This window comes from Myiozetetes cayanensis, unplaced genomic scaffold (genome assembly GCF_022539395.1).
Source record: "Myiozetetes cayanensis isolate MyiCay16 unplaced genomic scaffold, myiCay2020 scf23, whole genome shotgun sequence".
Lineage (NCBI taxonomy): Eukaryota > Metazoa > Chordata > Aves > Passeriformes > Tyrannidae > Myiozetetes > Myiozetetes cayanensis.
The window spans coordinates 5,058,959-5,084,858 of NW_026087445.1; the positions used below are offsets into that span (position 1 = coordinate 5,058,959).

A 25,900-nucleotide genomic window follows, 5' to 3' on the forward strand; every position below is an offset into this window, starting at 1 on the left:
CGGCGCCGCGCGCGTGACGCCGGCCGGCGGCGCGGTAAAGCCTGTGGTTAGCGGCGCGCGGCGCGGATAGGGAGCTGCGCGGGCGGGCGCGGGGAGCAGCGCTGGGCAGCGGGGTGGGCAGCGCCGCGCACCACGTTCCTCGGGGATTTTCCCCAAAAATCCCAGTGCTACCTGTCTCTTTGTCCCTCCCCCGATGTCCTCAGCCCCCCGCAGGTTTCCCCACTTAGAGGCCGCGGTCAGCACCCGGCGTTTCTTTCGCAGGACAAGGGATGCTCCATGGATAGACCTGCATCCTGCCCGTGCGGGACCATCCCGCGGGTGCTGGGGCAGTCCCAGCGACGGCTTTGCTGCTTCGCCCGCTGAGCGGCTTGAACCACCCCCAGGTCACCTTCAGGATGCTTTTCCCTGAAGGAACAAGCACAGTTCGCTTTGTCCTTGCCTGCCTTTGGCCCAGAATCAGCAGCACCTCAGTCAGCTTGAGAAGGTCTCATGGCTGCGTGGTGTTTTCATCCCCGGGAGAGATGTCACCGGGATGAAAATAACCCGCAATTAAAGGATTGGTTTGAGCAGCGCTTCTGAGATCAAGGACTCCATTATTAAGTAGGTATTTGGGACAAAGATGAAATAAAAGGTTATGTTCTCATTTAACATCACAGGCACCTCTCCTTTCTGTGGGATAACCCCAGTGCGCTGATGGGTTGGGCCTGTGTTGCACCCTAAGTAGGGGAACTGAATATTAGTGAAGTTAATGGATGTAACCGCTGTTAATAAAACAGATGATGACTTTCCACACGGGTGTGGGCTCACACTGTGCGTGTGTGCCGGTCAGAAGCTGCAGCCCCACGGCTCAGGACATGCTCCCAGAGAATCACAGCCTGGCTCAGGTTGGAAGGGACCACAGGGGGTCACCTGGTCCCACCTCCCTGCCCAAGCAGCATCATCCCAGAGCACACAGCAAAGACACATCCAGACAGGTCTGGAATATCCCAGTGACAGAGACTCCACACCCTCTCTCGTCCCTGTTCCAGTGCTCTGTCACTGCACAGTGAAATTTTTCCTCATATGGAGGTAGAACTTTCTGTGCATGAGTTTCTGCTTCTTGCCTTGTCCTTGAGGTTGGCACCGAGCAGAACCCTGTCCACCTTCTCCGTGCCCCTCTTTAGATATTTATACACATTATTGTGGTCTCTTCTTAAGGCTGAAGAGACACAACTCCCTCAGCCTCTCCGCTAATTATTTTATTTTCACTTCGGGCTTTGGTGCGTTGTCAGATATGATAACTGCGGGAGCACGGGGCCGTGTGGGGTGTCCTGTGAGGGGTGTGCCCCTGTGGGGTGACCTACGTGCGGTGTCCCCGTGTGGTGTGTCCTTGTGTGGGGTGTTCCCTGTGAGGTGCGTGGGGTGTTCCCTGTATGGGGTGTCCTGTGTGAGGCGTTCCCCCTCAGAAGGACACGGTGCCACCGTGCCCGTGTCCGTACCCGCCACACCGCGGGCGGGGCCGCCCTGGCCGGGGCGGGGCGGGCGCTCTCTGCCCGCCCTCAGCCGAAGATGGCGGGTGCGGGCCGTGCCTGGCGGGCCGGAGCGCTGCTGCTGCCGCCGGCCTGGCGGCTGCGGGCCCCGGGACGAGCCTTCGGCGCCGCGGCGGGACGGGCAGGCGGCGGCGGGCGGCTGGTGCTGGGCGCTGCCTTCGCGCTGGGCGGCGGTGCCGGGCTGTGCCTGGCGGCGCGGCAGCGCCTGCGGGAGCACTCGGCCGCTGAGGTAACGCCGGAGCCGGCTCCGCTTAACCCTCCCCGAGCCCTGCGAGATCCTCTGCGGACTGCGGTTCGGAGAGGGCCGTAGCGGTTCATCCCGGTTTGAGTGAGGAAAGAGCTTAAAATTGTGTAAGGGCGGCCCTGGCAGCGCATTCCTTGAGCTGGAGGAGAGGCTGTCAGCGAGGGCCTGCTGGGGATGTGCAGCAGCTTTGTCTCTTGTTGCCTTTTCGCAGCGCTGAGGGTTGTGTAAGCTGATAAACTGTAGGTGAGAAGCACAGTGGGGTGGCCGCAGTTGTTTTATAACGTGTGAGGAATGACTGGCACGGCCTGGCAGGTTGCTGAGGTGTAGCAGCGTTGGGAAACATCCCTTAGGTGATGTCCCGCTGTCCTGGGCTCTCCCACCTTGTCCCAGTTGTTGGTTAATCCTGGGAATCCGATCTTGGGCAGGCACGTGTTTAAAATCAACAGCAAACTCTGCACTCCCCACCCCGTGGCCTCAACAGAGGGTGTTGTGAGGGAAGGATTGGCTTGTAAGGGCTTTCTTTGTATCTGTTTAAATACTGTTACAAATGGTTGGGGTTTTTTCCATAGAATTCTTTTCTACAGATGAGAAACCATAGAGGGATAAAGTGTCTGGATTTAACTTCTGTTTTTTCCGGCTGTGAATAGGAGTTTGCAGCAGGTTAAATGGATGTTTAGAGAAACAGTTATTTGGTCCTAATGGGTAGTGATTATTTGTGATGCCACTTAAAGAAAGCATCTGATAACCAAGATGCTCTGATGATCATATATTGAAACTGAATGTTAGTGGCTGTGACTTCATGACAAAAATAAGGGTGGAAGGAAGGTAATGTATTTTTGGTTGAAAATGGAACCTTCTTGTCCCTTTCTTCCCCAGCTGCCTTCAGGGAGCCTGCAGCTCACTCTCTACCAGTACAAAACATGTCCTTTCTGCAGCAAAGTCCGAGCTTTTCTTGATTATCATGGCCTGCCCTATGAAATTGTGGAAGTGAATCCAATAATGAGGAGAGAGATCAAATTCTCTTCCTACAGAAAGGTGCCCATCCTGCTTGCCAACACTGGGAGCCCTCTGGTAAGTCTTCCTGTCTTGAAAGCTTCATTTTCCCCCAAGCAGTAGTTTGAAGGCTGTTATGTCTGTGTGGTTTATCACATGCAGTGTGATCTTTAGATCATCCTTTATGCTCTCAAGAGCCAAAACGAGATCTCAAGAATACTGAAGAATCAATTTGGAGTTTTTTTTTAGTGTTAGTGTTGCTTTTCTTCCTTCCTGCCAAGAGCCTAAATCCAAACCCCACTAGTACTACATGTGTGCCCGGCCCTGAGGTCCTCTGTGGTCAGAATTAAAGCCAGATTTGAAATGATATTCTGAAACAATCACAGAAGAGATGTCTCAAGATGTGCAGGGATTCCTGTGGAAATGCTTGGGGAGGAAAGGCCCTGCAGGACTAACCTGGAGCCTCAGCATATAAGGGAAAAGATTGTGAAGAATTCCTTTTTCTATTTCGCCAGCTTCTTTTAAAAAGTTGTTTTCATTTTGTTTTTCAGCAACTGAACGACTCCTCGGTTATCATCAGTGCAATAAAGACCTATCTTATTTCCAGGTAGGAAAACAGGGTGATGAGAGATGAGTTCAGCCTGAAGGGCCTTGGTGAACTGGAGGTTTAGAAAACTAAAGCCTTAAATCTCTTACTGACCTTGGGCTCTGAAGCTCTGGGTGTTCGGCCCAGCTGACCTGAGCCTGGCTGTGACAAAGTGGATGGTGCCTGAATATGCTGTGTTGTGTGGACTGGAAAGCAAAGCCTTTCAGAAATACTTTTTCACCTGTGAGATTCTGTTTGCACAAAACCATCTTAAATATGGATTGTGTTAGTTCTGGAACTGAGCTTACAATTAGCCAGTTATTATATCTAAAAGTGAAATGGAATTGCTGTGCCTGTGGCCTGTTCTTTAGGTCCACTTGAGAACTGTAGGAAGCTCTATGCCTGCAAAAATTTCTGTTCTGACTCAAAGGTATATTCACTAATAATAGCTATTTGCAAGTAGCTGTCCCAGTCTCTTTTCAAAACTTTTTTCAGATAGAATCTGGAACCTTATGCACTTATTTTTAGAATAATACATTTTACAGTGTGTATCTTTCAATCTGTCCTTTGCTCTCGCCCCTTTTTTTGTAGCACAGTGCTAACTGTGTTTCTGTCCACAGAAGGAATAGCTTGGAAGAGATTGTGTCCTTTTATCCTCCTGTTAAAACCGTGACTGAGAAAGGCAAGGAGGTGATGGAGTATGAGAATAAATACTGGCTCATGCTGGATGAGAAGGAGACAAAGCGAGTTTATCCCGTCAAAGAAGTGAGAGTGTAAGTGCTCTTAAGTTTCTGGGCTCTCTTAAGTGGAATCACAGCCCCCTCCATACGTCCTCAGGGATGGTGTAGATGTAAAATCAATCCCACTGGGGCTGACAAGATCTGTCACGCCCCCATTAAAGCCTCAGTAGCTGGGGTGGGTTTGTGTGTTTGTTGGATAATTCAAAACAGTGCTGTTAGATGGCCTAGTTACCACCACCATGGTCACACTGGCCTTGAGCTGCTTACAGTTTTCTTCTTGGCCTTCCCTTTATGGCACAGGGGAATGCTACAGAAAGATAGTTTCCCCTTCTGCTTTACTTCTCATATTGGGAGGAGAATCTAGTGCTCTGTCTTAGTCTTAAATTTAGTTTGAGACTGCAGGAGCCTTGCCAACGGTAACGATGCTGAGTGCATTTCAGAGAGGTCACCAGAGCACCAGGCTGGCCAGGAGTGGCTAATGCCACTGTGATCCTGCCTCCTGTAGCCCTGCAATCTGCACCTCACTCGCTCTCTTTTGGCTGCTTACAGGGAAGAGATGAAGTGGAGAAAATGGGCAGATGATTGGCTTGTTCACCTCATCTCCCCCAACGTTTACCGAACGCCCAAAGAAGCCTTGGCGTCTTTTGACTACATTGTCCGGGAGGGGAAGTTTGGCACCTTGGAAGGTCTCTTTGCCAAGTACGTGGGGGCTGTTGCCATGTTCTTCGTGAGCAAGAGGCTGAAGAAAAGGTTGGTATCACTGAGCACCAGTTACACAAAAGAAGAAATAGCTCCTTAACCTCCTTAGCTGTGAACCCTGGCTGTCAAAAGGGCAGAACCTCAGGGTTTTAAGCTGAACCATTTAATCCCGTGTGAGTAACAGCTGTACTTCTTTAACTGGAGGTACTGGACCCCCCTACTCATCTGCTGTTTAGTTACTGACTGTCCCCTTCACTCTCAAGTACCTCCCTAACTACCGAGCAAAGACCAGCCCATAAGGGGAGAGATGATAAAAGCTTAAAGAAAGAAACCAACATGTCTTCAAACTGCTTCTTGTCCTTGTCCAGACACAACCTTCGAGACGATGTCCGAGAAGATTTGTACGAAGCAGTAAACGAGTGGGTAAAAGCTGTTGGCAAAAACCGACTGTTCATGGGTGGGAACCAGCCCAACCTCGCCGACCTGGTAAGGGGCTCATCCCTGCAGTTACTGTCACAAATCATCCTGCTGCCCCGCTGTGGGAAATGGTTAATACAAACACAGGCAGGGAAGTTGAGCTACATGACATACATTGTCCATGTCCTTTGTGCAGTAATACAGTTCCCATATGGAATTTTTGCCTATTGCTTTACACAGGACTGGATTTGTTGTTTTCCTCCGGAGAAATCTTTCTAAATATAGAACCTGCAGTTCCCACGTGCAGGTGGATGTTACTGATCAGGTGGAAACACAACAAAAGCAGGTCACAGCCAGGACACTGCTCTGGCTTGTGGATGCTGGTGATTAAACCTCACAGGTGTTACTTGTATTCTGAGCCATTTCCACTGCTCTTTCAGTGTTGCTCTAACATTTCTGCTCTGTCACAGGCTGTGTACGGGGTCCTCCGGGTCATGGAAGGGCTGGAAGCCTTTGATGACATGATGGCTCACACCAAGATCCAGCCTTGGTACCAGCGCATGGAAGAAGTCATTGAAAAATCTGCAGTTGCAATCTGATGCAGCTGCCTCCCTGAACTACTTGCATGGTGAAAACTTCAGCAGAAATGGCTTTTATTTTTAGAGTTGAAAGGACTGGTCACACCTAAAGACTGACACGAGGGCACAGAGACCACCCCGTTCAGAAAATCAAGTCGTAGTGAGAGAAGGGTCCAGCTGGGTCTCTGTAGAAGGATGGGGGCAGGTGGAAGGAAGGGATCTTGGATGCTGCTGAAAAGGAGAAGGTCTAAATTGAAGAATGCAGCAAATAGGCTTCTTTTAGGCACAAGCCATCCTTGGAGCAGTTTACTGTAAAAGCAAGATGCTCTTGGCTGGTGTTACAGCCATGTCAGATGTGGTAGGTCTGAGCAGCTTGTCTTCCACTACTCATCCATGTCATGTGAAGCGTTTTCCTGACTGACATACTGGATTCTAGTTTTCAAGTGACAATTTTTCCTGCAATAGAATCATGTAAGCCCAGTGCTGAGGGAACTGGAGGAATCCAGGGCACTGGGAAGGCCCCCTTCCCGTGACAGCAGCGATGCTGCACTCACAGGGTGTGTGCTGTCACTCTTCCATGTAAACGGTTCTCTCAGGACTGGACTCTGTACGGTCTGCAAGGATAAAGGTTGGCTTTATTCTGTGCCCTTTGTGAGAGCTGAGTTCTTACCTCACCCCTTACACCTGAAGAGCACACCCTATGCTGAAATCACTAATGAAGAGCAGGTATTGGAAAGACTTGTCTTGCATGAGATCTCTCTGGAGTACCACTGAAAATCAGTTTGTTCTTGTTTTAGGAGAAGAAGGATTAGGAGCCATCTGCATGGCCAAGGGATCTCCAGGTGTTTCTGCCGTGCAAGAGTAATAAAGGATTTGCTGTTGTAGCAATCGAATTAGGAACTGTCCCTGTGCAATATGAAGTCTACTGAGCTGTGCTGGGGAGAGTCAGAGAATGGTTTGGGTTGGAAGGCACCTTAAACACCATCTTGTTCCAATCCCCTGCCATGGGCAGGGACACCTTCCACTAGCCCAGGTTGCTCCAAGCCCCATCCAACCTGGCCTTGGACACTTCCAGGGATGGGGCAGCCACAGCTTCTCTGGACAACCTGGGCCAGGGCCTCCCCACCCTCACAGGGAAGAATTTCTTCCCAATAGCCCATCTAACCCTGCTCTCTGTCAGTGCAAACCCATTCCCCATTGTCCTGTCCCTCCATGCCCTTGTTAAAATTCCTCTGGAGCTGCAGAACCTGATGTTTGTCATAGTAAGAGAAAATGCAGGTTTGAATGTGAGCTGCACATCGCACAGCCCAAGACTTCAGTATCCTTAATTATCACCTTGATCGAGTTCTGTTTCTCCAGAAGAACGGGCAGGTTTCAGGGAATCTGATTTGTTGTGATATTTCAGGTGCAGCTGAAGGTGGTCTGCACAGTATGGGGTTGAGGGGTGCACCTTTATTTGGTATAACAATGGTGGTGAGAGAGGTTTGGGTTTTTTTGCTGAGTGTAGGACTAGTTCCAAATTCAGTTATGATGAGACATAGAGGGGAGAAAGAAAATGTTTACAGTAAAAACAGCTGTGGGACTGCTCCATGACTGTATTTCTCTAAACTATTCTGTATTGAAACTTGTGTTCCACAATATCAACAGACAACGTTGTTTTAAAAAATTATATTGAATGTGCATAGACAGGAGGTTGAGGAAACCTTTTATAATAATTTTGGTGTCTGTCTCTAAACCCAAGAGGGAAGAAGAGATTTTGATTTTGGATGAGGATCTGAAGCACCAGGGGCTCAGCTGCCGCTGCTTCTCGCTGTGCTGTGCTACATGACATCAGTCCTTGAGATGAATATCCATCATGCTAATATACTGATAATATTACATGAAATAAAGAAGGTTGTTGCAGGATTTTGTATCACATTTCATAGAATGCTAAGGGATTGGAAAGGACCCAATCCTGCCATGGGTAGGGACATCTCCCACTAGACCAGGTTACTCAAGGCCTTACCAACCTGGCTTTGAACACTGTCAGGGTTGGGGCATCCACAGCCTCCCTCAGCAATCTGTTCCAGTGTCTCAACACCCTCCCAGTAAAGACTTTCTTTCAATATCTAACATAAATTTTCCCTCTGTCCATTTGTGCCCATTACTCCCTGTCCTAACAGTTCCTGATGAAAAGTCCCTCCCTGACCTCCTTGTAGCCCCTTCAGATACTGGGAAGTTGCTGTGAGGTCTCCACACAACCTTCTCTTCTGCAGGCTGAGCAGCCCCAGCTCCAATCCTCTTAACTCCGTGGTCCCCTCCGGACTTGCTCCAGGAATTCCATGTTGGGGATGCACACACACCACAACCGTACCTTTAAGTCAGTAAAACTCATCTCGAAGGCAACGCGAAGAAAATCCCCTTAATAACCCAGTGTTTCCTCCCGTTTCCAGTCCTCGGCAGGGCCGCGGGGGTGAGCAGCCGTTCGGCACAACGCCGCGGCGGGGCCGGGGGTGTTCCCGGGGCCGCTGGGGCCGCTCGTGCGGCTCCGCGGGCGGTTACCGGGGGGGCGGTTACCGCCGCTCAGGCCCCTTCGAATCGCCCAATGGTGGAGCCGCGGGCGGCGCGGCGGCGGCGGCGGCCCGGGCCCTGCGGCCGCGCCTCCTGCCCCTGGTGCGGGCACCCGCCCCAGACCTCGCTCCATGGCCGCGCCGGCGCCTCCCGCCGCTCCCCCGCCGCCGACGGCGACCTGAGGTGGCTGCGGACCCCGCGCGGGGCCACCTGGTGAGCGCCGGGGGCGGGGGTCCCCTCTCCCCGTGGGTGTCCCCTCTCCCCGCGGGTGTTCCCTCAGGGAGCCCCGGGATTCATCCCTTCCCGCCCGCCTTGCGGGGGTCGCTCCCGCCCGGGAGGGGCTGCGGGAGCCATCGGGCTCCTGTAACGGCGGGCGGGGCGGGCGGGCGTTGGGAGCTGCCCCTGAGGCCTGTCCTGCCCTCAGAGCGCCCGCCCCGCGCCCCTGCCAGCCCGGGGGAGCCGCAGGTCCCTCGGGGAGCCTGCAGGGCCGGCAGGAGGAATTAAACTCCGGAGTGAGCCTGGTTGCCAGGCGGGCGCGGTGACAGCGTCTGGGTTTCGCTCGCGGTGATTCAAAAGCTCTGTCAGCGCTGGGCCTGCCGAGAGCTCAGCCCTTCCCTGGACAAAAAGAAAAGACGATTCAAACACCCGGCGGTGTTTGCAGTTGTTCATAGCTGGAGCCTGGGGAATCCTGTTCCTTCTGAAAGCTGTCGCTTCCTGTTCCTGAGTTAAGGGAAGTGCCGCTGTGTCCCTTACAAATTGCAGTTAGAATTTGGAGGTTTGTAACTGAGTAACGCCATCATGTAATGGTACAAAACATTTTCTTTGTTTAAACCAATTTTCATCATCAGTGCATGAGGCGTTAGAGCCTCAATCCTTCCCTCATCCCGTGTTTGTCAGAGGAAGCCAGGACGCACCAGCTTTTGCTCTTTGGGCTCATACATTTGATGTGTTTAAGCCTCTGTGTTGCCTTAAATCAAAAGGAAGAGGATGTTGAGAAATTGGTATCTTTTCCTCTTAGTCATTTTATTGTTTCTGTATCAGGTGTGTCTCATCCCTCAATGAGGAATCGACTACAACCTCTGGACCAAACACAGTGTCCAAAAAACTCAAAAGCTTGAGAGTGACCGTAAGTAACTTCACCTGGGCTGATAAAATCCTTTCTGCCAGAATCAGATTAGTGCTGCTGGTGGGTTTGTGTAAGATTTGCAATTGCATTATACCATTACATCAACTGAGGCATCAGGCTCCAAGATGATGACTTGAAGTTTGTGTCTCTAGGCTTTTCTGTGTTGTGTCAGGTGTTGGTTAAGGTGTTTTTCTGGAGATTAAAGAAATGCTGTGACCCAAAGGCTTGTAAGGATTTTTTTTTGCTTCAAAAAGACACTTAAGCACGTATGAAGGAGTTTACAGGTCCAGAGTTCTAGGATGGAGTGGTCTGATGGTTTCCTGTTGATTTTTTCCTAATTGTTAAATTTATTCTCCTCCCCCCTTTGAATTTCTCTTTGCAATCAGGTTTTGTTGGTTGTGGGAACCCTTGATTTGCTTGCTTGCTTTAAGACTTTGAATTCCAATGATTCTTATGGAGACCTGCTATTAATCCAGCTGTGTTTGCTCTTCAATAACCAGGTTAAAATGCTTGGAGCAGAGGAACTGTTTGTGTTATTCCTAGCTTTGCAGAAAAGTAGTGTGCAGTTCAAAATGGCAGATGCTACTGAAAGCAAGCTCAAATGTTAACCATTAGGCTGGCTGTTGTTCCTCCCTGGCACAGAGGGAAATGTTGTTATTTCCAGTTTCCTTATTCACAGGTGTCCCTTCATTGTATTTCCCTTTCCCGTTTGTGGGAGAAGAGCCATGAAGAACCGCTCCTCATCTCCCCCTTTGCACGTCCATGTGGATGAAAACACCCCTGTCCATGTCCATATTAAAAAGGGGCAGAAAAGCACACCTGCAAAATGCCAGGTAGGAGTGTGTACCTGGTTGGTTGTGAGGGCTGCAAAGAGGAAGGTGAATGGCCCTAGAAGCACCACAGAGTGTTCCAGGTCTGTTTTGCTGCTGTGTCAGAACTGTAAGACTTGAATTCATATCCAGTGGTGAATTTGCTGTGACACTTTTTCTATATTTGAGATGATTTCAGTGTGATAGAGAAGGTATTGTTACTTTCCATGTTGTTGTGAGGAGTGTTGTTTCCAATGTGATGTAGTTTGGAGGATGTTTGTTTTTCCTTTTATTTCCTGGATCTGTGTCCTGAGAATGTTATTTCTTTGGCTGTGTTCCTATTTTTTGTAGGAGAGGTAATACTTAGGCATTTCAAAAAGCATCTTGATTGTGTTCAAATAACTGTGCTTGGAAAAAGAGTCTGGATTCAAACCATCTTCTAGCATTAAGCACCTTCTCTGTCCACTGAGCTCTGCAGCAAAGGGAATTTTTTCCCATCCTTATCCACAGGAGGCAGAAAGCAGTACTGAAGCTGAGGTTCCATCTATCCCATGTCCTCCTTTGTAGCTGGGTATTTATGGAAAGTTGTTCTAACAAGGTGCTGGAAGTTGCTATCTCATTCTTCCTTATCTGCAGACATCCTGCTGAGTCCTCTATTTATTTTGTGTTTGTAGCTAGTGGCAAATTTCATAATGGGAAGAAGTGACAGTGAAATCTATGACTCCTGTTAATGCCTGTAGGGAATGTTTAGAATGCCTGATTTTTCTCTGAGGTTAGAATTGTGCAAAAACACTTTAATTTTGCTTCAATCAGAGCTACTCGAGTTCAATACAAATAAATGCCGGTCTAGCAGTCCACTGGGGAGTGGGGAAAACACTTCAGGGGCTTTCCATAACCAGTCACGGTGTCAACTGATACAGCTGCTCTTTGTGAGATAAATCTGGGATGGAGAAGGGATCTGCCAGGGATCTCTCATGTCCTACCTGCAGCCATACTCTCAGCTGAGTGACAGTAACCTTTCCTTCCTCCTGTGGCTGCTGCCTCATCTCACCTGATGCACCCCGTGAAACACTATTGATATTTTTATGTGAATGCTCTTTCATTTGGTTTTGCAGCACAAAAGACTGTGAGTTGTCCTTTAAAAGCCTGTAATTTATTTTATTTTCTCCTTCTTTAGCAAAAACAGAAACCGAGAAAAGGGGTGAAAACCAAGGCCCCGTGGATGCCCCCAGGCAAAGCACGTGCCCGTGACACCACCTTGAAATGGGAGGTACAGCTGGTTTGGCTCTTTAAAACAAACTTTCAGGTTCATCTGAGGTTGAGGAGAGCAGTTGTGTAGCGAGAGAGCTGGGCAGATCTGAAAGAAGGCTGTTGTCAGCCACCAGCTCTTTGAAGTGTCTTCTATAAATCTTTTTCACTTTTTAATATAGAAAAACTGGGAATTAATTACCAGCCTGTGGCCATATCACACCAGCCTTTCTGGCTCTAGAAACCAGACACATTTATTTCTTTGTTGTAATTTTCTCAGTGCCCTTCAGGTCTGATGTGGAGTCTCAGTGAGGGTCTGCTGGTCTCAGTCTCCTCAAGAGCACAGAGCATTTGTGGAGCATTGTGTAATATTTTCTTTCTCATGGCTCCATGGTTTTGCCTGTTGTATTCCTGGCACGTCTTAGATGAGGATTGGAGCTTTGATTAGTTTTTCTTCTTTCTTTGTTGTACTCCTTCTACATTCTTGACCTTTCCCACATGGAAATGGAAGAGCTGTTTACAAATGTTTTCTTTCCTTTACTACCCTCGCTGCAGCGATGCCACCTGCTCTTTGGTTTTGGCAAAGTTAGGTGTAGAGTACTATTTAAAATACCATCTTCACTAGTATTTATAATGTTAGACTGAAGAAATGATGCCCTTTATTTTCTGCCAGGAGTCCAGTCAACGCCTGGAGGTTACACCGGATTCTGAGAGGATGCAGTCGGTGCTGCGCCTCAGTGACCTCTCCACGGATGACGACGATGCCGGTTGCTGCAAAATGAACAAGTACGAAAAGAAGATAGACAGCCTGATGAACATGGTGGGAACGCTGAAGAAAGAGGTGAGGAGACAGGGTAAAGACCTGCTGACTTGGCTGTGCAGCTGATCCTTTGACAAGAGGAGGCTGGAGTTGAGTCTTGCTTCAGTGCAAGGCTCCCCAGGCTGTTGGTAGCTTGCTTTGAAACCAGAAATCCATCGGAATCGTTTAGAAGAGCTGAGCTGTCCTAGTGAGAAATGCCCCAAGCTGCACTATGAAACATTTTAAAACATTATTCATTTAATAATAACTGTGCTTTAGTTTCCAAATAATCTCTCTTTTGCCTAAACCCAAAATCTGCAAACTGGTCACTCCAGAAAGTGAAAAATATGATGTGTTGATGTTTTATTGTCGAAGAATCCCCTTATTCAACAAGATTCTTTTTTCTGATCCCTTTTCAAAATGTGCAACCCAGTGACGTGTTTTCCAGATAAACAGGCTCTTATGTACTTGTGCCACTTAAAAAATGGGTAGGAGATGTTCCCAGCTCTCCTAAGATGTGTCAAGGTGGGGGCAAACTGCATTTTTAGCTTTGAGGGTAGCAAATCTTGAGTTATTATTTTACTCAAAACTATGTGAAGTTCAAATCAGTGAACAAGAAATCCTAAGAATAGGATTTGAGTCAAGTAGATTCTTACATCAAGCATTTTCCATTTTATTTATGCTCCAGAGTTTAATGGAATTACATGCATGATTGTAAAACAAAACTCAATAGAACCATTAAGGTTGGAAAAGACCTCCAGGATCACTGAGGTCCAACCTTTTGACTGATCACACCTTGTCAGCCAGACCAGAGCACTCAGTGCCACATCCAGTTGCTCCTTGAACACCTCCAGGGATGGGGACTCCACCACCTCCCTGGGCAGCCCCTTCCAGTGCCTAACAGCTCTTTCAGTGAAGAAATTCCCTCTGATGTCCAACCTGACCCTCCCCTGGCACAGCTTGAGGCCATTTCCTCTTGCCCTGTCACTTGTTACCTGGACAATATACTTTTTTTTATATATACACTTCCCCTAAGTGAATTGAATCTCAGAGGTTCATTATTTGGGCTGTGGATTCTGTGTATCGCTTCAAAAGCACCTGCTTTGAGTTTTATGTCAATACCTTCAGGTCAAGCTGCAGAAAATGGAGGAACAGGAGCAGATGACGAAGCGTCTCCTGGAGGAGCAGAAGGAAGAACTGAACGAGGTCACCCAGGAGCTGGTGGAAACGGAGCACGAGAACACCCGGCTCAGGCGCAACATCGAGCGCATAAAGGAGGAGAAGGACCTGACTCTGTAAGAAAACTCCTTCTCTCACTGTTCCTGCCCTTGTGGCATTCACAGGGCACCTCCCTTTATTGACCCCCATGATCTGAGGCCATAGGTGCTGCTGAAGAACTGATGCACTGGGATTTTTTGAGAAGGGGAACTCCAGCTTGCAGTAGCTGCAGAGAAGGGATCTAGCATGAATTTTGGAATGGAAAAATCCACTCTGAGAGGAACCTGAGAGCAGTTGTCTGGTATGGCCTGTTGGAGGGTCATCCTAGCTCTGCAGTTTGTATTTTGGAGGTTGAGAGATTCTGTTTGAACCACTAGTAGAACAATAAATTTATAAACGTGGACCTGGAAACTAGAGGAGAATTTTTGACCTTTATGAAAATCTTACAGAGACAGGAGTGACAGATCCTGAGAGGACTGAACCATGGGGGTTTTTCTTGGTGACCTTGAAGGTCTGAAATTGTGACATTTTTGGACCTACTTTATATCTAAAGAATTAGGGAAGTTTGTGTCTCCAGAGGGACACTAGTGTTTTAAGAGAGTTAATTTTATTTTTTCCTTAAGAAAGATCACTTGGAAGTTAATACTGTGTGTTCCTTTTTCAGAAAACTCTGAATGCTTCTGAGATTACAAGCCCTGGCTAAAAACTCTGAGCTGTACATCATGGTGTGCTTTTCTGTTTCATGTTCAGCCCTTTGGAGTCTGATTTCTCGTGTGGCCCAGGTGCCCAGGAAAAGCACAGCATTGTGTTCTGGGTTTGGCAGAGTGTGCAGGCTTTGGTGTAAGCCTGATTTGTCCCCTCTAAATTCCTGTTTTGTGGCTGGGATCCTAGGAAGCTCCTGGTGTCTTCTTCCTGCCTTCTTTTAGAGCAGCTTCCACGCTGAAAGGGGGTAAATCTTAAGTAGTTCATGTTTAGAGCTTTTTTTCTCTGGGGGACTTTTATGAGCTTTAACCCAATCAACTGTGTATCAACAGTGGCTGGTACAGCTGCCAAAGCTCCTTGTTCCTCTGATGGCTGAATTCTCCTTGCAGGCTGCAGAAAGAGTGCTTGCAGCAGGAGAAGGAGTGTTTGATGTCCAAGCTGAGCGAAGCAGAAAGGGACGGAGCAGCCGCTGCCAGGCAGATCCACGCCCTGAAAAATACCATTGGGAGACTCAACATTGTAGGTGTCGTCTTTTTCTTGCCTTTACTACATTGTGCTGTTGTACAGTTGTCTTAGAAATGTAATGATGAAGCAAAATATAAAGGAAAGTGGAGGGATTTAACATCCTTGAGGTGTTTGCTAGTTTGGTTTGGAAGTGGGGTGTTTACTTGCAGCACCCTGGCTGTTGCACTGCTCCTACTGGTATTGGCTTAATACATTTATTCCATGTAAACACTTATTTTATTTCCCTTTGTTTTTGTGGGGTTTGTTTGTCTGGGGGGTTTAGGTTTTGGCTGTTTGTTTTGTTTGTTTATTTGTGGCTTTTTGTTGGTTTTTTCTCCAGGAGAAGCACATGAGCAGCACAGACATCAGTGCTCTGACGAGACAAAAGGAGCTGCTGCTCCAGAAATTGAGCACCTTTGAAGAAACCAACCGGACACTGCGAGAGCTGCTGGCAGAGCAGCAGAACCGGGAGGTGAGCACCTGGCTCCTCACAGGAGGCTCTGCTGTCTCTGGCTGAAAGGGAATTTGGAGTTTGAAAGCTTTTTAACTCTTTTTTTTTTTTTTTTTTTTTTCCCAGCCCTACTGTTGACCCTGTCAACCTATAAATGTGGAGTAGGGTTTTTTTTTGTTTGCTTTGTTCTTTATCATACTTGGTCTCCTGTGAGGATGTTAGAGCCTCTGAGTTTTTGTGTTAAAAGGTTCAGGTTCTGCTGTGTTGCCAACTCTGTCTCCTCTGGATCTGGCTCTATCTGCTGATCCTGCTGGTCTCAAAGTGGTTCTCCTACACTTGCATTGCCTGGAGAATGAGGGCTTGATGTGGCCTCAGCTAATGGATATTCAGAACTTTATTTTGGTAGGCTCTGAGAGCAATAACAGAGAAATTGTAAACAGTTCTGTGCTGCTTGTACAGAACTTCTCTATATTGCTTGTAAGAGCAATGCAGAAAGGAAATTGCTGTTCCTTCTGTGGTTTATATTCCATTTCAGCAAAAGCAGGCTGATGGTAACAGTTATCTCAGCCACCAGTGAGGCTGGATAAAAGGTCTGAATTCTTCCACATGACTTTCCCTGAGTAGTGGGAGAGTTCAGAAGAATCTCACATTGCCATCATGCTTTGTATTTTAACCTTTGATGAAGAGGAAAAGCTTTCTGACATGGATAATGACACATGAAATATTTAGCATATCTGATGCTTCTGGATATCTTCTAAGAATTACTGCTGCAACTGGGAGGAAGTGGTTGATTTACCCAATTCCATTTAAAGAATCTGCATAAAATTGTTTCAGTTAACCATTTTCCTCACGTGTTTATTCTGTAGAAAGATCACCAGAAGATCCTGGATCGGCAAGCAGTGCTGCTGAAAAGGCTGGCTGAGTCAGATGCAGAGAACATGGTAAGCAAACCACACTCTGGTTTTTTTTTCCTTTCTAATTATAAAACCATTCTTTTTCTTCTGTCAAATCTTACAGTAGTGCCATTTAGACCAATAAAAAATTATTTTAGCTTTGGTGATCATCAGAGCCACTACATTTCTCCTCTGATTAACAATCTGCATTTCAAATTGGATAGATTTTCACTGCCTTTGAAATATGGAGCTTAGAGTAGGGAAGGCTTTTTGTGTCAGCTTCTGTCACTGAATGAGTGAGTGACCCTGTGCCAGTTTTTGTTCATTTCTTTATCTCTGAACTGAGACAAGAATTTGTTTATCTATTGCCAGAAGTTATGAAACCTGCTGTGAGCCATTTGCAGTCTGTGGAATGTATATCCTGTCAGCTCCTTTCTTCCCTGGGTATCCTCTGCCCTGTTACACACACATTTGTGGATCCCTTTTGCTTCCTGCTTGAGGAGAATGCAGCCAGTTTTTCTGGGGATGAGGATGCTGTTGTTGTGGGTACCAGACAGTGCCATGGATCACAGGGTCGTGGGAAGGAGGCACTTACACCTCTTGCCTTCCACCTGCCATCCTAAATGTGTTTGTTACTGAACATCTGAATGGTGTTTTGTTTTCCCAGCAACTTCAAATGAAGCTTCAGGAGAAAGAGAAAGAAGTGGAAAGCCTCGCCCGTCAGATACAGGCAGAAAAGGTAGTTTCCTTTTTCTGTTTCTCCCTCTCTTCTCCACCTTCCAGTTCTGTAGAACCACAGACAATCCAAAATAGGGGATTGTGTTTGCAGACTTACTTTTTAAGAGATCAGATGACTAGCTTGCTTATAAAACTAGACAGACAGATGCCAACTCCCACACAGTTGTGGGCTCCTTACTCTGCTAAGACGACACCTGTCACAAGGATGGATATGAATTCCCTTTGGGCTTGGGCTGTAAATTGCCATTCTGTTTAAAGTCCTGTTGATTCCCAATGACAAATTCGGGTCTGTTCCTCTGGTTAGGAAGTAAAAGGGGAGTGCAATGGAAGAGATCAAATGTGAAGAATATTTTGCCCTAGAACGTATCTGCCAGGCCAGTCATTCCCATCTGGTGCAGAATAAATGGCTGCTCATTTGCTCCCCATTTGATTGGACTAGGAGAGCTGGGAGGGTCCCTTGAGGAAAGTGCAGGTGGCTGGGGATCATTCAGTGGAGAAATCTGACACTGTTGCAGGTTATGAAGCATTCCTTCTCTTAGCTATGTCTTGTTCCCTCTTCCCTAGGAGCAGGCAAGGAAAGTAGCTGAGCTCTCCAAAACTCTGGAGACTGTAAAAGCCCATTTTCAAGCCCAGCTGAGGAGCAAAGAAGCTGAGAACAACCGTCTGACCACACAGCTCCGGGTACGTCCCCCCTGCTCCCAGGGACTGGCAATTCATTTACTCTCCTGGGCTCAATTCACTCACCAGGGAAGGAGCACCAACATCTCACCGAGTCTGACTGACTGAAGTATTTACTGGCTGGTGATGTTTGTGCCACTAACACACGACATCATTTTCAAATGACATAAGAAAAGAGAAATCTTCTCATCTTCGAGGCATGAGGCAAAATCTTAGCCTTAAGGTCTATGTGCATTAATTAGATTTTCGTTGTCCTGAGTTAATTACTACGTAGGTATTTAAAAGGTGGCTTTGGTTTAGTCAAGTGTCAAGACAAATTGAAAACTATTTAATTTGCTTTCTGGGAAAAATGCTGTGCCATGAGTTTCAGTTTGATCACACTCATGCATGTTTTCTACAGCATTAACGAGGAGGAGAAAGTTCCTCTGGTTTATTTTGTTCAGAGTTTTATATTTAATGTATCTGTTGGCGTTGGGATGATGTTACGAGGAGCATAAATGTGTTAATGGTTTAGAGGGGCTTGAATCTGTTTTTAGTAATAGCTGCATAAAGCAACATTATTATCTGCAAACATTTCAGTTAATAAAAAGAGTGTTCTCAGGTAGATCTAAAGACTGTTAGACCAGTATTTATTTTGGTCAGGAGAGGAAATCAGTATTTTAGGGAGCAGCTTATGAAAGAAGGGCAGAGTCTTGTCATAAAAGGAAGACATCAAACTGCCATCTCTCAGCATTGGGACAGGATTGTGTAGGTGAAACCTGATTGCAGACACCTCCAGGCTGAAGGCTGGGGGTTTGTGCCTGGCTCTCACCACCATTCCTAGGAAATCAGTTGCTGCTTTGGCTTTACCGGTGCAATCTGCAGGCACAATCTGCAGGCACAAATCCACGTGGTGTGTTCTGTTCCCCCTGCAGAACCTGGAGCGCAACGAAGCTCAGCTTAAGGCAGATTTGGAACTTGCCATGGACCAGCTGAAAGAGCTGAGGCAGAAGGGAGATGGTGACAAGGAGGCCCTGAAGAAAGCTGTGCGTGCCCAGAAGGAGAGGGCGGAGCGCAGTGAGGAGTATGTGCAGAAACTCACTGCCCAGCTGACAGAAAAGGTACCTCTAAATCAGGGGCAGAGGCCTCCTTTCAGGTCATGCTTCTAAATTCTTGACTTCTGATAGCAGCCCTGGGGAGATTCTCTGCTTCCAGCTAATGAGATTTATTTCTGTCTTGACGCTTGGCCCATTTATGCCAAGTTTAGAACAAATCCAGCGTGCTCGGCTGTGCCTGCAAGTTAAGGACATCTCTGTGTGTTGCCTGCATATCCCACATCCAGGGAGGGTTTTTGTGCTCTTTTCCTCATGTGTTTCCCGTGTCTGACAGGACAACGCTCTTTCTGAGGCCCGGTCCAACCTGGAGTCCTGGAGGAATCACTGCAACAAAGCAATAAAGGACAAGGGTGACCTCGAAATGGAAATTGTTGGACTGAGAAGGTTAGAATAAAATCAGTGTGGGGAAAGAAGTGTGAGGGGGCATGAGCTCAAAGTTCAGGGGTAATTTCGTTGCATTCAATTGAGTAATAGCATTGAAATGAATAATTTAATGGGATGGCCTGTAAATAACCAAGCAAAACCAGCACTGCCTGAGGGCTAGAGCAGAGTTGGGAGAGGTGGAGAGAGAGATGTGATTTCTGCTGCTGACTTGCTACAGCAAAGGCAGACTCATTAAGGGTTTGCTGACCCTTAAAACTCTGTTCCTTTGCCATTTTGCAATACTTTGAAAGAATTAAGGTTATTTTTCTTCTGAGATCTGTTTGAGAAACTTGAATGGAAGACATTAAAAGAGATCAGCAGTATAGTTGATGCAAATTTTGCTGTGAAGGTAAATAAATGTGTTAGTGTCACTGCAGTACAGTTGTTGCTGCAGGAAAAAGTAGGTAGATGTGAGATGAGAGAGGTACCTCTTTATCCTGTGTATCTTTGAGACAATTCTTTGAGCTCCAGGGGGACAACTCCAGTTAATTTCTAGGAAATATAAAAAGATTGAGGTAGTAGAACAGCGTAATAGGAAATGTGCATACATGACTGGAGGAGGAAGATGATAGGGAAAATCCATGTTTCTGAAGCTAGTTTTCAAGGGTTAAGAGTCTTATTCTTGCCACTTAAGGATTCATTTTCTCTCTGTGTGGCAGCCGTGTTGCAGACTTGATGGAACAACTGGCAAAGATAGAGGAAAAAATGCGGGACGACAGACAAGCTTTGATGGATAAACTGCATCAACAGGCTGGAGAGGCCAATTCTTTGAGGAAGGAGAATGAAAGACTAAAGGTCAGTGACTCTGAGGGTTTGAAGATCTAATGCTGGGAGGAAAAGGAGGAGAAATTGTAACAGCTTGCTTGGCTGCTGAGGACAGAGTTGAATTGCACCCACTGTCCCTATTCGGTTTCCAACCAGTTTCACATAACCTGAGTACAGGGCAGGTGTGCTGGGAGGAGCCAGAGGAAGTGCCCAGTGTGGGAGATGTGGGTTCCTTCCACATTTTGGCCAGGAGAATCTGCAGTCCAAGTACTGTTTCTTCTAGCTGGGATCTTAAATCTTGTCCTTACATCTTTGTGCTGATGAGCAGGGAACAAAGAGAATGGTAATCTCCAGAACAGAGCAAGTGGCTGGCATGTTTCTCCTCTTTGTCCCTCACCACTGGTGATCTTGTGCATCACCTACATAATTTTCTTCTTGTATAGCTTGGAATTTATACAAATAATTTGTCCCTAATCCAAGTTGCACAGGTACTGGAAATGCAAAGGTTGCACATCACATCCATCTCAAACCCCTGTGCTCTGCTGATGTAAATTTGGCAATCCATTGAAGTCTGGAAAGTTTTGGCAATTTGAGTGGACAAAAGTCTTATTTTCTTAGTCTGGACAACATTAGACAGCTCATGTGGCAGGTACTGGAAAATGTTTGCTTTTTTTCAGGCTGCTCTTGCCCCAATGGAGGACAAGATGACCCAAGCAGAGATGGAAGTGGAGCAGCTCCAGAGCTCTATCAGGAATTACGAGGAGATGATTGAATCCTACAAAGCACAGGTGGGCTCGGCCTCAGAACCTGCAGCCCTTGCACAAAGGGGGTTTCTCCCTCCACTGGGGCTTATTTTGTAATGCCTTAACCATCCAAATCCAACAGTTTTAGTTACTCAAGGCATTTATATATAACATATAACTGTATGTATAATTGTATATAACCATATGTGACAGATAAAGTCTGGGGTTTTTTGAATGTGCAGGCACTGAAGGCCCGAGAGGAAGCGAATGAACTGGCAGCAAGACTGGAGAGGGCTGAGAAAGAGAAAAGGGCAATAAGGGACGAAATGAACCAGGAGCTTGAAATGGTAACTATTCCTCTAAAGTCATGTTACAGACATTCATGGATCTTGGGGTTCTGAATGTAGTGAAAACCAGCTGTGAATAGGAAATAAAAGGCTTATTTGCAGTTTGCCTTTTCCATTAGTTTTTCTCAGGATTTCTTCAATAACTTTTGTAGAATGAACATTCAGCAGCTTCTTTTTCACTGTATGGCATTCTTCAGACATGTTTTAATTATTCAGTGTGTCCTTTGCTGCAGAAATAGTGGTTTAAAACAGTGGACTGGGTAGGTTACACCACAGTCTGATGTGACACAGCTGGCTTCAAAGAAAGACCTTGTGTTGCTAGTTGAAGCCCAGGATCTAAAATACTCATTCTCACACCATCCATAGGGAATGCCAAATCCTAAGTGAAAGGAGTAGGAGAAGACCTTAGGCTTTGAACTGCATCACTGGCCAAATATCCACACAGTGTCATCGCTGTTGTGGACTAACAAAGCTTTGCTGATGTTGGGAAATTTTCTAGTCTTGACCTTAGGAACGTTGGAAAGTTCCTCATGTTTTCTTCTGTGCTTACAGACACGGAAGAAGTTCCAGAACCAGCTTGCTGAACTGGAGAAACTGCCTGAGCTCCTGAAGTACACAGAGACGCAGCTGGCCCAATGTCACGAGCAGCTCCAGAGTTACGAGAAGAAGAACACGGACCTGTGTGCCATGATTGCAGATCTCCGGCAGATGGTAAGGGACTGGCAGAAAGTGCCCATACCAGTGCAATCCTCAACTCTGAAACCGAGATGAATTTCTAATCACAGCAAGGTTCAGACTTCGGCTCTGTTCTCGTCTCTCTTTGAAAAGATTAAACGTGCACTGCAAAATAAAGGTGTGTGCCATGTCTCTGTGCAACAAGTTACGTGTCTTTGCTGGGAGCATTCCTTAAGATCTGAAAGGGTTCTCGTGCCCTGGTGCAGCGTCTTACTGGGATGTGAATAGCAGCAAGTGACAGCACTTGCTAATGCCAGCGCTTGCTTCTGTTACTTCCATCATCTTGTGAGCTTCTCCTCCCATAGTTTGCTGCTGATGGTGCTGTCCCAACCTCGTTTTCTCACTCTGGTTTCACGTGGTTTTCCCAGTCCCTGTTTGTTGTCCCCAGGAAGACTGGAGGTATTGCAGGGCAACTTCAGCCAGGGATGATTTCTGCAGCTGTGCCTCAAGACACAGCCCGTGATCTCTATCTGACCGCTTTAGTCTGCTTGATTTGGAATTATAAACCTTCCTGGTGTTTCTGGCTCTGATGCCTTTGTGGGCTGCTGGCATGTTTATGGCTGCTGTTCATCTCTGTGTGCTTAGCTGTGCTTGCAGGAATTTACAGGCCTGGCTTTTCTTTTGGAAGAGTTTTCCTATACCTTTCCAGACTTTAACTGGAAGCACCAGCAAAATGGATGTTTAGTGCTTTTCTGTTCAGTGTTCCTCTTCTGGAGCCCTCTAGAAATAATGAACTGAGCATGTTTCCTTCTGAGGGCTCGTATGTTCTAGGTGATTGGTCATGTGTGTGTAGTGACTACTCTGTGAAGTAATTAATTCCTGTAATTTTTAGATTGAGCTCCAGGGGGACAAAATGGAGATGACAAGAGAGAGATATCAGTCTGCCCAGGAGGAGAAAAAGCAACTCACCTTGAAGGTGGAGGAGCTAGAAAGGTTAGAAATATTAGGCTCTCTTGCATTTTTAACCTTTCATTTCCATTGTTTTTACAGGGGATTGAAACACCTTCAGTCTTGTTCTGGTTCCTCACATGCCTCCAGGATTCTGTGCATTTGCTTATCCCACAAGGATCTCTAATCAGTAGCTGTCCACTGAGAGTTATGTGTTTTTGCAGCAGCATGTGTTGTGAATGTTGTTAGACAGGATGATGGCTTAGAGAAGAGAAAGCAGCTCCTTGCCCAATCTAGCCTGGCAATTTTGAGGTTACTACATAGTACAGTATTTTGACCTGTGTTTATAAATTTCTTTTAGTGACAGTGTCTGAGAAAATGCAGGTATGTGGGTACTCTGCAGGTCCTTCAGTCTTAGAAATTTCCATTTGAGGACCGAAGAAGCGTTTCTTGAGGCTCTCACCTCTGTGTGGGGAATGGAATCTGTTACCAGAGGAGTCGGGACCTGACAAAAAGGCAGACTGAAACACACTCCATTTAAAATGAATAGGTTTCCTTCCCTTATTGTCTTAAACTAGAAAACTAGAGACCACGAGTGCCCAGAACATAGAATTCCTTCAGGTCATAGCAAAGCGGGAGGAGTCGATCCACCAGTGCCAGCTGCGCTTAGAGGAGAAGACCCGGGAGTGCAGCTCCTTGGCACGGCAGCTGGAGATGGCCATTGATGATGCCAAAAAACAAGTGAGTAGCTCCTCCTGTTTGGGAATTCACCAAGCTGCGAAAGGGGAACCAAAACCATTAGAATCCTCGTGTTCAGTGAGATACAAATAATGGGCTGGCGCTGTTTGTCAGCACTTAAAACGTTGAAAGATCGAACTCAGGTTTGCAACAGGAGAGAGAAAAGCACAAAGCTGAGCTGCTGCTTGTGTCAGTTAAACTTTACAGGGCTTTTGTGGGCAACGGGGTAGGAAAAAACACTCTTCCATAGCCAACCCTTTAACAGTTATTGTTGTATGTAGGTGGAACAAACTCGAGAACGAGCGATCTCGAGAGAGAGAGCAGCCCAGTGCAAGCTGTTGGATTTGGAGACCCAGCTGAGCAGGACTAAGACAGAGCTGAACCAGTTGCGTCGGAGCAAAGAGGATGTGAGTGACCTGGGGGGGATACTCTTGGTGTGCTGATGGTGTCCTGGCAGCCACTGGAGCCCATAAACCAATCCTCTGGATGGGCTGCAGAGGTCACGCAGAGCTGTGCCTGAATGTGATGTGCTGGTGTGCATGTCCGTCACAGATGTGTGACTGATTCAGGAGTGTGCAATAAGTGGTGGGCAAATGAGAGTACAATGATCTGAATGAACCTGATGTGAAGTTATGTGTGTGCAAGAGAAGAATCAGACCTCCCTTATGTTCAAAGCAGATTTGCACCAGGTATCGTGAACAGATTTCAACTTCGTTTTGGTTATCTGAGAGAGCATGCAATTTCTCTTTTAGAGGAAGGGATTTCCTCTAGAAGAATGCCTGGGAATCTTTTGTGATTCCTATTTACCCTGCTTGCTTGCTTGAGTTTTACTTGGAATTGTATTGGCTCATGGATCAGGTCATGCTGCTTTTTAATTCCCCATAACTACAGCTAACGAGTTTTAAAAGCCTGATTGATTAGCCACGTTTTCTCCTGGTTTTTATCAGCACGTTGCTGAATGGAGTTGGAAATGAGCAGAAGGAATTATAAATATCACAGCACCATCTATGGCAAGGCCATCTCCTGCTGTGCTGATTCTGGCTCTGCTCAGCACTCTGGGGGAGCGGTTTGAGGTGAGCAGGGTGGACGTGGCTGTGTCTCAGGCTGTGCTCCGTGCTCCCCTGTGCAGGCCCAGCGCCGCTACGAGAGCCGCCTCCAGGACCTGAGGGATCGGCTGGAGCAGTCGGAGAGCACCAACCGGAGCATGCAGAACTACGTGCACTTCCTCAAGTCTTCCTATGACAACGTTTTCAGGGAAGGGGCCGTGCTGAGCTTCCCTGGCCGCTCTCACTCTCCCCTCTGAGGGCAGCGCTCCCCTTGCACCTCTTTGGAGCACAGGAGGAACGTTGTTTCAAAGCCATATTGAGACAGAAATCAGGATGGTATTCCAGGGTCACTGTCAGAGGACTTTTTCCAAGCAGCACGAGACAATAAAATGGTGGTGGCACCTGCTCAAAACGTGGGGTATCAGCAATACTGGTTTGGCGTTGGAGGTTGGTGTTGCACCATAAACTGAGCCCCAAAACCAGGTGGTTTTGCAAAAGATGGAAAAGATCATTTTCATCCTGTAAGGATCTGATGCTTTCAGCTCTTGAAGCCTGTCAGAGATTTGTTGAGGCGTGTTAATTTTTATAAGAGCTCTTTTTGTGCTTCACTTTTTATTGGGTTTCTCTGTTGGGAAGATCATGTGGGGACGATGTGGGGAATTTTGTTTGTGGGGTTTTTTTAATCAGTTTTTTAAACTATTGAACACTGTATTGATACGTTGGATGATGGGCTGGTGGGAGAGGTTCCACCCACCAGAGGTGTGAAGCTGAAAATAACTGATGTGCCTGGGCTCCACACACACAAGACATTATCTCCTGCACAACCACAGTGTTTGTAACAGTTTTATACCAGAAATAATGATTTTGGTTTAGTTTTTTAAACTTGATTCTTATATACTCCCTGATGCTTACCTTTATTTCTGAGTGTGATGCTAATGTTGCTTTGCTCCTCTCACTCTGATTTTCTGATCCTGATTATCACAGAATCCCCCAGGACAGAGCCAAAACAATCTGAATTTGAAGGAGAGATTGTGGTTTTAACCTCAGTGTCTCTTCAGTTGGGGTCTTGGTGGGAATGCCGCTCAAGTTCAGGATGTGAACCCTAACTTGGTTTTAAGCCAGTTAAGGAGCAGCTGCAGATACTCAAATTTCATCAGATTCTCCTGAACCTTCTCCTGGAAAATCAGGTCTTTGGTGTGTCAAATCTCTAAAATCCACGTGCTCTCTAGTGCCCTGTTGTTTCCACTAAACGGTTCTTACGGGGACAAAAATAAACCTTGTGGGTTTTTTTCTCCCTTTCGTATCCTATTTATGTGCGATGTGATGTGGTCATTTGGCACTGTTTTGTCATAAGACTTTTCTAAATGAATCATTTTTTGGCGAGAACTGTAATTGTGTGTTTAACACTTCAAAAAATCCCAAAGGTGCTATGGTAAAACAATAAAGTAGATTTTAACTGGTTTAATAAGATTTTCACGGCGGGGGTTTGCTCTCTGTGCGATGCGTCTGGGTTCTGATTTTGGAAAAGCAAACGCATCCCTGGGTGCAGGCAAGTGAATTCCTAAGTGTTTCTGTGGTTCGCGGGTGGAGCCCTCTCCCTGCTCGTGAGATAAACAAAA

General features: G+C 46.8%; 2 protein-coding genes across 5 annotated transcripts; both read left to right on the forward strand.

Moving 5' to 3' along the window:
* Positions 1 to 1,547: 1,547 nt before the first annotated feature.
* PTGES2 (prostaglandin E synthase 2) lies at positions 1,548 to 7,691 on the forward strand. The gene is made up of 7 exons (XM_050320111.1): positions 1,548 to 1,758; positions 2,650 to 2,844; positions 3,318 to 3,373; positions 3,973 to 4,125; positions 4,642 to 4,842; positions 5,160 to 5,277; positions 5,679 to 7,691. Exons 1-7 carry the CDS (start codon positions 1,549 to 1,551, stop codon positions 5,805 to 5,807), a joined length of 1,062 nt encoding a protein of 353 aa, XP_050176068.1. The 5' UTR covers position 1,548; the 3' UTR covers positions 5,808 to 7,691.
* Positions 7,692 to 8,370: 679 nt separating this feature from the next.
* Positions 8,371 to 25,751, forward strand: ODF2 (outer dense fiber of sperm tails 2). Of its 4 annotated transcripts, none has more exons than XM_050320041.1 (20): positions 8,371 to 8,549; positions 9,378 to 9,462; positions 11,449 to 11,541; positions 12,193 to 12,360; positions 13,447 to 13,613; positions 14,628 to 14,757; positions 15,083 to 15,214; positions 16,060 to 16,134; positions 16,754 to 16,825; positions 17,389 to 17,505; positions 18,417 to 18,602; positions 18,871 to 18,980; positions 19,679 to 19,814; positions 20,462 to 20,572; positions 20,770 to 20,874; positions 21,427 to 21,585; positions 22,442 to 22,542; positions 23,076 to 23,238; positions 23,517 to 23,642; positions 24,365 to 25,751. In XM_050320041.1, the coding sequence occupies exons 1-20, from the start codon at positions 8,371 to 8,373 to the stop codon at positions 24,536 to 24,538; spliced, it is 2,589 nt and encodes an 862-aa protein (XP_050175998.1). In that variant the 3' UTR covers positions 24,539 to 25,751. The 4 variants fall into 4 exon arrangements, with proteins under 4 accessions (XP_050175998.1, XP_050176000.1, XP_050175999.1 ...); XM_050320043.1 differs by having other exon boundaries at positions 8,507 to 8,549; positions 9,378 to 10,295; XM_050320042.1 differs by lacking the exon at positions 8,371 to 8,549 and adding an exon at positions 10,142 to 10,295 and having other exon boundaries at positions 8,846 to 9,462.
* The last annotated feature ends 149 nt before the right edge of the window (positions 25,752 to 25,900 follow it).

Coding starts and splice junctions, on each gene's coding strand:
- PTGES2 (XM_050320111.1), top strand. CDS start 1,549: ATGGCGGGTGCGGGCCGTGCCTGGCGGGCCGGAGCGCTGCTGCTGCCG. Junction 2,845..3,317: donor CCAACACTGGGAGCCCTCTG/GTAAGTCTTCCT, acceptor TTTGTTTTTCAG/CAACTGAACGACTCCTCGGT. Junction 4,126..4,641: donor CCCGTCAAAGAAGTGAGAGT/GTAAGTGCTCTT, acceptor GGCTGCTTACAG/GGAAGAGATGAAGTGGAGAA.
- ODF2 (XM_050320041.1), top strand. CDS start 8,371: ATGGTGGAGCCGCGGGCGGCGCGGCGGCGGCGGCGGCCCGGGCCCTGC. Junction 16,826..17,388: donor GTCAGATACAGGCAGAAAAG/GTAGTTTCCTTT, acceptor CCTCTTCCCTAG/GAGCAGGCAAGGAAAGTAGC. Junction 19,815..20,461: donor AGGAGAATGAAAGACTAAAG/GTCAGTGACTCT, acceptor GCTTTTTTTCAG/GCTGCTCTTGCCCCAATGGA.